Source organism: Bidens hawaiensis, unplaced genomic scaffold, assembly GCF_021521415.1.
Source record: "Bidens hawaiensis isolate Kalapana, Puna unplaced genomic scaffold, B.hawaiensis_p1.1 tig00020666_1, whole genome shotgun sequence".
In the NCBI taxonomy this organism is placed as follows: Eukaryota; Viridiplantae; Streptophyta; class Magnoliopsida; order Asterales; family Asteraceae; genus Bidens; species Bidens hawaiensis.
The window spans coordinates 174,805-186,339 of record NW_027493170.1 but is presented as its reverse complement, the minus strand read 5'-3'; the positions used below and the strand labels follow the sequence as shown (position 1 = coordinate 186,339).

The 11,535-nt window shown below is 35.2% G+C and overlaps 1 protein-coding gene across 1 annotated transcript; it reads right to left on the bottom strand.

Annotated features, from left to right (window-relative positions):
- Positions 1-7,575: 7,575 nt before the first annotated feature.
- LOC143561378 (6-phosphogluconolactonase 3, chloroplastic-like) lies at positions 7,576-9,376 on the bottom strand. Its single transcript, XM_077049482.1, has 3 exons — positions 9,138-9,376; positions 8,750-8,885; positions 7,576-8,206 (listed from the first exon to the last, which is right to left on the bottom strand). Exons 1-3 carry the CDS (start codon positions 9,293-9,295, stop codon positions 7,742-7,744), a joined length of 759 nt encoding a protein of 252 aa, XP_076905597.1. The 5' UTR covers positions 9,296-9,376; the 3' UTR covers positions 7,576-7,741.
- Between the last annotated feature and the right edge of the window lie 2,159 nt (positions 9,377-11,535).

Here is an 11,535-nt window from a genome sequence, read left to right as displayed (position 1 = left end):
CAATTTTCTCAGTAGCACTGGAGCCACTGACCAATCGGGTTAGATGATCCCGATGGCTCGTCAAAGGATGGAATTTCAGCTTCAAAATCAAACTCATGACAATGTCTTCAAAAATCTTTTCTTGAGTTTGAGGTTCAGTTGAGGATGGACTTGTTTCAACGTGAGTCTTGGCAACTTCTTACTCACGTTCTAGTTGTTGGCTTCTAGTTGTTGTTGTAGTTTCAGGAACCAGAACGCCGGTCTTGGATATTTCTTTCGTCGCTTTCGCGGAATAAGATCGGCGGCTTATTCTTCAGGAGTATCTTCATCTTGTGTCTCAGGAACTGATTTAGGAGGTTTCAATGCAGTTGACTGGAGCTGTTCTTTGAATTTATCAAAATCCTTCAGTTAATTAGCAGTAGGAGCTGTTTCAGCTTCTTGGTGTTCAATCTCCATGTGTTGTACTGGAGAATCTTCAGGTTCATCATCGTCTGATATAGTTTCAAATAGGGATGAGCGAAATCGGTACTGGTACCGGTACCGAAATTGGTACCGATTTGGTACCGTCGGTACCGAATCGGTACTAAAGTTTTAATTTCGGTACCGGTACGGGACGGGACAGGTATTTCCCGAATTTTTACCTTCAATCCCGATACCGTCCCGTCCCGTACCGGTACCAAGAATTCATGAATTTCGGGACCGGGATTTTCGGAACAGGGACCGGTCGCTACCGGTACGGTCCCTATCTCATCCTTAGTTTCAAACGCAGCAGTGAACCTCTGAGCAGGTATCCCGTGCTCATCAGCAATTTGAGCACTAGCCGGAGCAGTTTCGATCTCAGCAAACCTTCCAAATTTTACTAGTGGGCGAAGGCCTTTGTACATGACCATTGACCCTTTTCTAGACTGCTTCATTAAGCCAAAAGAATTGGGTCCCATGGCTTTCAGATCTAGCGTCTCTACAGATTTAACAAGGTCAGAATAATGTGAGTCAAAGATCATCTGTAGAAACCTAGGATATATGGGGAACATCTCCTTCTTCTTTCCCTTTAGGTTGCTCATCATCTCATCGAACACGAATTTTTAATATTTGTAGTTCCAGTTCATGATCAGAGCAACGACAATCGACATCTGAATGTGGCTAATCTCATCCGATTCCCCTTTACGTCCAGACACACATGTAAAGAACGTGTGTATCAGGAACCTCCAGTAAGGATGAAAGAGCTTCTTTATAGCTGGAGGGTAGGTTCCTTCGTAACCCATTATGACTGTAACTTCAGTAACGCCATCAGTTGAATACTCTGTTGGATAGTCAGGTTGATCGCCAAATAAAAGAAATTCACGTAATATAGCCTCAGAGATGATGATCGGCTTCTTTTGAACTGTGGAGTCAATAGTAACAGCTCCACCTCGTTGACTAATAGAGGCATTATTCCAGAACTCCGTGATCATCTTCTTGCATATAACTGGAGTTTCTCGTATAGCATGAGAGATCCTGCAAGTGTTGAGCCCCACGATCATGGATTTGAACTCTTTGTGTGCCAGAGGTGGATCATACAAGCATCCAGCTATGTTGTGAGTATCAACGAAATTTAGTGGTGCTTGATCAACCATTACTGTCAATGAACGTAGATCACAAAGTAATGTGAAACACAAAGGCTGGTTAATCTTGATTAGCAAAGGAGGTCAAGGGTATTCGGCTAAAGATAAATTTGAGAGATAAGAGTTTTGAAAAAGTAATCTCAATAATGCAGATCTAAGCCTTTTATATTTAAAATAAATCCAAGCGGGCCAAGATCCTTGATGGGCCGAGATCAAAAGGAGCTGGGCCCAAGACCCTTGATTTAAACCAAACATGAACTGAAAAAGTTTTAAGCCCAACTCAAGCATGATCCATGGTTTTAAAGACGATTTCTTATAGCATCGGTTTCGACGAGAGTAATTAAGAAATGAAAATGAAATAAAATAACTGAAATAAAGCCAAAAATGAGAATTAAATCAAAGTGAATCACCCGGTCTTCATGAAATTTTGCAAAATTTGGGATCAAATTTAAGTTGAGATAAAAAAAACGCAGCCATTAAGAAAAGATCTGAACATGGAATCACATTGATTAAGATGCTTTCACAAATATTCATGTTCAGCGTTATTATGACATAAAGAGACAGGTTGATAGCAGGTATAATAGACTTAGCATGATTTTCATTGCATCAGTGATACGAGTTAGGTTCAATTTGGCATAAATCTTATATGGAAATCACTCATGGATCTGTGATGCCTCCTATCTCTTCTCAAAGCGTATTTGGCTTTCCCCCGATCACCCCAATTTGACTCCAACCCCCTAGTGTTTGATCAAAAATTTCTTTATACGAGCAAAAATTTAAGCTTTAAAGTTAAACGTTGTACTTACAAGCCATCCGGACTTACATGTCTTTCATTCGGGGTGTTCAAAACATATTTGAATGCATCACCCTTGTAGTTCTAGTTTGAACCTTTAAGCCTTCAAAATGAAAATTTTTCGACACAATATTATATATATAACTCACATTTTTTTATTTTTTTATAATAAAAGAACAAAGACATAATATTTTTTGAGATCAAGACACTAACGGGCTCGTGTATGACTGGGTAATTACTTTTCTGCCTATCATTCGGAGATATGTATATGGAGACATGCACATTTCTTCAAAATGACTCTCCACAGTAAGTTTAGCATATTTAATTTATATCACTTAATTTTTATGCATCATGGAAAGCTACCATGCAAATCAATAACTGTTCTAGAGCCTTTTAAACTTAATAGCATCACCCGTTAGGCAAACAGAATCAATTTATCTATCATTTTCCAAGGGTTGAATCAATTTTCATTTGAAAATATTTTGAAGCTTCTAAAAAGCTGTTAACTGAATAATCATATCACTTCCCCTAGAGCTTTAGCAGACTGTAATTCTCTAAAACCTAAAGCAATCTCGGGTGAGAGTGCCATGGTTAAAGTAGACATCGCCTTTTCATCCTCTTCAACCTTCTCAAAATTAGCATCATCATACAATGCAACTGGTTTCACAGCAACCTCCTGAGAGTTGTCACGCTGGTATGTGATAACTTGAGGACCCCGAATAATACTTCTCCAAATCTTGGCATCCTTCATTTTAACGTATTTTTCAAATATGAACTTCCACTCGCTAAACCCCTCACGAGACAGCAGACGAGGTATGCGAGTAGCAGTTCCCATTATGGAGTCCAGTTCTTGATGTAGTGTAGCATTTGATGATCCATTACCATTGGTTATTTGTTCCATATTAAACAGTAACAGTAATATTAGTCCAGTAAATTGAATCCAAATGTTTTTCAAAGCCCAATAGATCAAGCCCAAGTGCAGTCCAGCCGAGAACAAACTTGGACAGAAAACACAAATGATGACCGAGAACAAGCTTTGACCAAGAACGAGCTTTAACGAGAACCCTTAAAAAAGACCGAGAACACTTAAGAATGACCGAGAACAATAAAAAATGACCGAGAACACTAAACTTTGCCCGAGAACCTAAGAATCTGGCCAAAAACGATGAAATCAAGCCGAGAACCCAAACTGATTGGCCAAGATCCCTTAAATTGTCCCGAAAACTATCTCAAAAACCTGTAAACAGGCTAATCAGTTGGACTTGGCAGCAACAAACTCCCGAGTTTTGTGGGATTTGATTTGTTTCCAAAGAAAATCCAATCTTTGACCAAAACTAATACTTTCTCTTCTCCGATACTCTGTTCACCGGAAAAACACACCAAAACACTAAAATCACCAATAAACCCAATGTATCAATGAATCTTGAATCGTTTGATATCACAACCGAGCCTAGAATAGGTCAATAGGCTCTTATACCAATTGTAAGTCGTAAGAACGGATCTTTCAATATGATATCAACGATCTCAATGTTATTGCGGAATATAACACGAGATGATTCAAGATAAACAACTAAGAACACGTAAGTGACACCAAGGATGCTTCAAAACATACGTATATTCACGTCTAATGCTTAAGCACTTTTTACACACAAACTCGTTCAATAATACGAAGTGAACGGCCAACCCAAAACCCTACATACAATATCTATATATAGGGGAACTACAACCTAGCCCATAACAAGCCCAAGCCCACCGAGATCACAAGATGATCTCGGTTTACATATACGCGTGAAACATCAATAAAACAAACACAAACTAAGTACAAACCAAATAATACAGACCCAACAATAATTTTAATGAGTTGGTAAAGATGGAGGAGAAACCCAATGTTGCATGTAAAAGTGAGGTGTTAAAATTGCCATCACACTTTAAACTTTCATATAAGCTTGATTTACATTAATATATTTAACTATAAGCTATTGATTTACATTACTGTACTTTACATTAATACATTTAACTATAAGCTATTGATTTACATTACTGTACTTTACTGCATCCTAATCATTCATAATTACACTACCTACACTTTTATGGTTACTTATATGTGCCTACAGGTTACTTATATATATGCCTACATATCTCTAACTAATAGTTTTTATATGACAGCAAAACGGAAATGACCTGACAGAATAGTAAAACGCAACACACGATTCTTAATGTGAGCACTACCATGAAATGGAATTCGCTTCTATGAAACTAATATCGGCCAAATGCCCGCCACGAAGCGCGAGGGAACCACTAGTTATACTATCTATTAAAAGAAACCTAAACTGCTATAGTAAACTTCAAACCTTTGCCCTTTTAGTCACTCAACTTATAAGTTATATTAAATTAGACCCATTTTATTTTTAATTTGATCTCAAACATTTTCGTTTGCTAAACTTTATTTAACTTTGCCCCCTAAAGTATTCATGGTTTTAATATGTTCCCTAATTTATTATTATAATGTATATTTAAGTTAGTAATCTTTTTAAATGACCTCCATACGAAGTTTTTTTTATATTTTTTAGTATATTGTTACGACATGTTTATTTTACCTTTGTCGTGCTGTTAAAACGAAAATGTTTTTACAATAACGAATATAAGTTTCGTTGAAAACGAATTTGTGTTCGCAGTATAATATAACTTTTTTATTGTAAGCTATATATTAAGTGCAGTACCACGTTGATACTGTAATGAGGCGAACTGATACAAAAAAAAAATTTATACTTAGATAAATAAATTTTTTATCGAAGTGATAGTCGTTACAATATATTTGTATATTTGCATTTAAAAACTCGATTTCGTTACCAAGTTTCTCGTGCAACGCTCGAAGGAAACACACTATGAAGGAGACACACTAGTATATATTATAGGAAGCCTAAACTGCTACAGTAAACTTCAAACTTTTACACTTTTAGTCTCTTAACTTTTAAGTTATATTAAATTAGTCCCCTTAAAGTTAAAAACTGTTTTCATTTGATCCCAAAAATTCTCTTTTGCTAAATTTTGTTTAATTTTGCCCCCTAAAGTATTCATGGTTTTAATATGTTTCATAATTTGTTATTACATATGTATATTTAAGTTACCTATTTTTTTTAATGACCACCATACGAAGTTATTTTTAGATTGTTTAGTGTGTCGTTACGACATGTTTATTTCATCTATGTCACAGTCGTTAAAAAAATGTGCTTTCACAATAAAGTGCATAAGTTTCGTTGAAAACGAAATTATGTTTGCAATAGAATATAATTTTTTTATTTTAAACTATATAGTGAGTGTAGTACCACGTTGATACTGTAACGAGCCGAACTGATACTGTAACGAGCCGAACTGATACAAACCATTTTTCTATACTTAGATAAATATTTTTTTAATCAAAGTGATAGTCGTTATGGTATGTATATTTGTATTTTTGAACTCGATCCCGTTACCGAGATCCTCACGCAGCGCGAGACACTAGTATATATTATTGGTGTATTGCTAACGCTATTACACCTGCGTAGGTATACTCACTGATAGTGTTTTCCAGAATTTTTTATATACCTACATGTATGTAAGTATATTATACTGTTAATAAAGGTTTTAGATGCCTATATAGATATATAGGCATTGTTTAATGGTGTATTATAAGAGTTTTTAAAGTATTTTCACATGTTCATTATCAATAACTTCCAATATATTTTTTTTCAACCTACACAACCATTTTCAGGTGGCTCATTTTCCAGCGACATGCACATGTGTGGTAACAAAAAAACATATGGTATGCACATATGTCGGTAACAAAAATCTCATTGTCTCCACATGTGTTGCTAACAAAAAAAAAATAGATGTTTACACATGTGTCAACAAAAAGTGAATGTGAGAAGAGTTATATTAGCTCAACACCATTTGAATCTATATCTTGATCTACACATTTATATATAGATGATACACATAGGTAAAAAACAAATTTACTATCCAGATTAAAATATTTTTTTAATTTTCAATTGAAAACAAATTTCAGTGCTATTTAGTGATCCCACATTCATCTCAAAATAACCATGGGATGCCATAATGTTTGAACAGGTGGTCTAATAGTGTTAAGGAGTATACTTGGCAGTTGTGAGACCCATTCTTCAGAGGGTGGGTTGATATGGGTAAATAAAAATTGTATGCTTGTTAATTTCGGTTAGCTCAAAAGTACATAAGTCAATTTGGGTCAAACTTAAATTACACAAGAGGTCAAAATAAATAAAAGCGAGTACAGTTAACACAAACCACAATAACTGTTTGTAGACACCACCTATTTATCGTTGCTACCACCACCACTTCAGCCGCCTCTTCCACACAACCAACATCAACCATATGTCATATCCACTTACAGCAACAAATAAATAGAGGGACAATATTTTCCGCATCAATTACAACACAGGGCATATGTCAGGTAGACAATTAGTTAACACAAACCACAATAACTGTTTGTAGACACCACCAAGTTATCGTTGCTACCACCACCACTTCAGCCGCCTCTTCCACACAACCAACATCAACCATATGTCATATCCACTTACAGCAACAAATAAATAGAGGGACAATATTTTCCGCATCAATTACAACACAGGGCATATGTCAGGTAGACAATTCGTAAGTAGTAACTTAAGATTGATATTTCTTTTCTGAAAAAAAAAATGATCTATATATTGTCAGTGTGACACTCCGCCACCTCCACACGTCACCAATAGCCCCCATAAAAACATAGCGGGTTAACTAATTTTGATACTTTCCTTCTCTAAAACTACTAATTTCATCTCAGGTAACTTTGGTCAGAACCTTTTTTAACCCAAACCAAAATTGGCATTCTTTAAAACATCATGTTTATAACCTGAATTCATTTTTGCTCATAACATGTTCCGACTAGAACCAAAATTGATACTTTTTAAATTGCCCGTTTTGACATGAATGTCTTCACCCGTTTTGCCAGGCTTGTTAAGGAGTTCTTTAAATTCTACAAAAAAAAAAGCTTTGGGGCTCTAAAATATCCCTCCCATGCAGATAAATTACTTATGCCAAAACTTAGTTAAAACCCTTTTTCAGTTTTTCACCAAATTTCATCTAATACAACAAAACTTTATTAATGTAACTAGTGCAACAGTGCTTAAAAATAACAAAACTTTCAAAACATAAGCATTAACATACCAATCATTTTGGCATCCTCTCATTCTTTATTGGAATCTGACATGTTACATTTTATTCTTCACTCAAAGAACATTACAATTTTGAACCCGAAAACAGTCACAAAACCATCCCAATCAGCTCACGTTACAACAGGATGCGGTTCAATCTCGCCCTAGAGCTTTGAAGCCGCATCTTTATCCAAAAACCATTTCAGCTGGCCTTTAGGTGCCACCATCTGAACCGGCAAACGCTGAGGATCTTGACCATTGCCCAGAGCCACATGAACCGGGTGCGCTTTACCAGCCCCGGCTACCACCAATGCAACATTTGCAGACGAATTGATTACCGGGAATGTATATGTAATCCTTTCTGGAGGCGGTTTTGGTGATTCTTTAATGAAGGTAACCCACTTGGTCTTCTCTTCAAGAAGCGGGTGACCCGGAAATAAAGATGCCACGTGCCCATCTGGGCCCATACCCAATAACATAAGATCAAACTTTGGAAACCCAGTTGTCTCTGAAGTGTTTATTATTCCGTTATGAATCAGATGTTTGATGTGGGATTCATAATCTTCTGCTGCAGCCTCTGCTGATAAGGTGTCGTTAATAGCATGGACGTTTTCTGGAGGAATTGGCACCTGGCATAGTGCGAAAAGATGGTTTTTTAAACTAATTTTGTAAATTCAAACTATCAAAGATGAGATTTTTCTTTCACTTCAATTAGGGGTGTTCATGGGTTGGTTATGGGCTCAAACCGAATCAAAAAACCGAAATTTTAGTTTTTAAGATTTTGAAAACTGTTCTGCTTTGGTTTTTGGTTTGTTCAGTGTTTTTGGTTTCGCCATTTGAGTTAAAATTTTGGGCCGAATAAAATATTTTGGGCCAAAAAACAAAAAAAAAGGCCCAAAACTTTTTGTTAGTTAATAATTAATTTAAGATTATACAGTTGGATTATAATCTTCGGGTTACACTTTACATTAAATTATTTGTAATTCATAAAACAAAATGAAAATCTATAAGTTCGGTTCGGTTCGACTTTAAATACACGGTTTTTACGAAAACTAAAACCAAAAACAGTCAACTTTTGTTCTGGTTTCGGTTATCTCTTTCGGGGTTTTCCGATTTTATGCACACCTCTAATCCCTAAATTGAAGCCAATATGAAGATTTTTATAAACGTACTTTGGAGAGAAAACCATCAAAGGCAAGTAAATAATTGCTATCCGGGTGATCTTTGGGAACCACTCTTTCATCCACCCAAAACATATGCCAGTTTGACCAGTTTATAGAGTCAACATAAGGTGCTTTCACTAGTTTCCTATATTATTAATACCAAAACACCCCTCAATGTATCAGTCTCAAATTCAAAATAAAATAGGGGTGCAAACAAGCTGGTCAAGCTCGTAGGGGTGCAAACAGCCGGGCTTTCGTAAGTGAAAAAAACTAGCTGATCTCAAGCCTAGTCAAGCTCGTTTACACCCTATTATTATACAACCAAAAACCCACAATTAAGAAAATAATATCGGTAACATATTTGAGTTCAGTAATTGGCCAAATAAAAGTCAAATACCTGAGTGACTTGATTAGAGATCCTCCGGACACAACAACGGTGAAGGAACCCTTTTGTTGGGTGAATAAATCCGACAAATCGGCGGTGTATTTGGCGAGAGAAACCGAAAGGGCTTCTTCAGAGTCAAATACATGTACTTTATTATTATCAGTTGCCATAATCTCCGATGTTGATGCTTTTGTCTTCAAACAATACTTGGGATGGGCGGCAGAGATTATAGGACGGAAGGATCGGTTGGTCGGCGGCAACCACGACGGCGGCGGAGATCGTGAGGAAACTGGAATAATGGTGATGGTGCGCAGAGGGGTATAAAGTGCTTGAGAGTGTAGAGGCCATATGATTCGCCACTGACTGTTGGGGTTTTGTTAGAGCATTCACGTCCCATTGTCTCCAGTATTTTCATATATATCATAATATTACGCTAATAATCTCTGTATTTTCTCTCAAATGTTTAATTAAATACTAATTTTCATACCTTTATCATTATCTTTTCTCTCTCTTTCACTCACACCTACTTTTAAAAAATATTAAAATATTATACGGTATGAACAATGAAACCCCAAATTTAACTTTCCCATATAACATTTTATCTCTCCTCTACTCACAACTACGCATAACCATACCATATAATTTACAAAACCTTCTCACATAATTACAGGGAATTGGCTGAGAATGCTCTTAGATAGGTAGGTGGCCCAAAGTAATAATAATTCTGCGTTTTTTACTTGCTTTGTATAATTTTTATTATGTTTTTGTTCGACCTCTTTTGTAATCTATTTTTTGTTTATGAAAAATGTGATTAAAGGATTAAAGGATTTGTTAGATGAAGAATAATAAACGTTAATACTTTTGAATACGAGTGTTTAATTGAGACCTCGTGTTTAAGCTTGGTTTGATTGGAATTCTATTTATCAAGTTCTAGCTCAGTAGTTTTTGAAATCGGGCTTGGCTCGGGTCAAGGAGGGTTTTAAGTAAATGAGTTCAAGTTAAAATGGATTCTACGCAAACTGAATTTGGGTCAACATAGGCCGTTTTCAAAGAGTGTCAATTTGAAAGAATCCGACCAAAAAAAATCATGTTAAAATGAGTTGTTTTAAAAAAGTGTATCCACCCACACCCTGCGGATGGGTATGTTGGTGGTGGCAGAAATATAGTAGGAGCAATTGTAATAGACTAATAGGTTGTCAACGGTGATGAAGTGCCGGTGGCAGTGACAAGTGATTAAAGACACAATGGTGATGCCAACTTTTTCGAAACTGTTTTTAAGTCAAGAAGTTTTATAATCCTCGTGTTGAGTTATTTAGGTAATCTAAATTGACATGTTAACTAATCTAAGGACCAATTAAACTAATTTTATGTGACCAACATGAACACTTATACAATTTTGTATTACCAAAATTAACCCATTATTTGAACAATATAATATTATTGTCGCAATAGGGTTTTTTGGGTTATTCTAATTACGCATTTTTTTCCAATTTTTTGTTATGTTTTATATTAGGTTTATTGGATTTTAATAATCTCAATTAAATGTTATTGATCGATAATAATCATTATTTATTTTATCGTCTTTCGCGGTTCCAAATTTAAAAAAGTTGGTGTCCAATGGTCCTCCGTTAAAAAGAACTCTACGGCGTTATATTTTTTTCTGAATTTTAAACTAATGTTTAGGGTTTTTGATCGAAATGAGGATGCGAGTTGATTGATGTGAAACTTAGTATGAAACGGTACTCCAAAATGACGAAACAATGCTTCAATTCGGGTTTTCGAACTTACAATTAACAAAAAAAACAAGTCATTTAAATCATCGTTTCGAGCTAAGTTTTACATCAATCACTCATATTGTTTTTCCAATCAAAAACTCTAAAACATTAGTTTGAAATTCAAAAAAAAAAAAACGTTGTTAAGTTATTTTTAACGGGTGACCATTGTTGACCAACTATTATATATTTGAGATCGTCAGTGGCGATAAAATTAATATGCATTATTATCGTTTAACACCATTCAATAGGGATTACTAAATCTCATTAAAAGCTAGTGTCTACATAAAAACAAAAGGTAACAAGCTACGATACTGCAAATTTTAATCACGTTGACTCTATGAAATTGATACCGCAAATTTTTTTGATATTAGTAAATTCAGTTTTTTCAGTTGTCAATACTGCAAATTTAAATCACGTTGATTCTATTAAATTAACTTTTATTTAAAAAATTAGGAAATATATAAATTAAGAGCATGTTTGGGATTGGGTTTTTAACCAGCTTATTGACTTTTTTGAAAAGCTAGAATTTGTGACTTTCAAAAAACAACTTTTTAACCATTTCAAAAGGCTAAAATAAAAAAGAATTTTGTGATAGTCAAATACTGATTTAACTTATTGTTTTTTGAAAAGAAGCC

Bases quoted from the DNA above. Each gene is read 5' to 3' on its own strand.
- LOC143561378 (XM_077049482.1), bottom strand. From the start codon at position 9,295: ATGGCAACTGATAATAATAAAGTACATGTATTTGACTCTGAAGAAGCC. The intron at 8,886-9,137 runs GTATTTGACTTT...TTAATAATATAG, and splicing joins TCTCTAATCAAGTCACTCAG to GAAACTAGTGAAAGCACCTT. The intron at 8,207-8,749 runs GTACGTTTATAA...GCACTATGCCAG, and splicing joins TTGATGGTTTTCTCTCCAAA to GTGCCAATTCCTCCAGAAAA.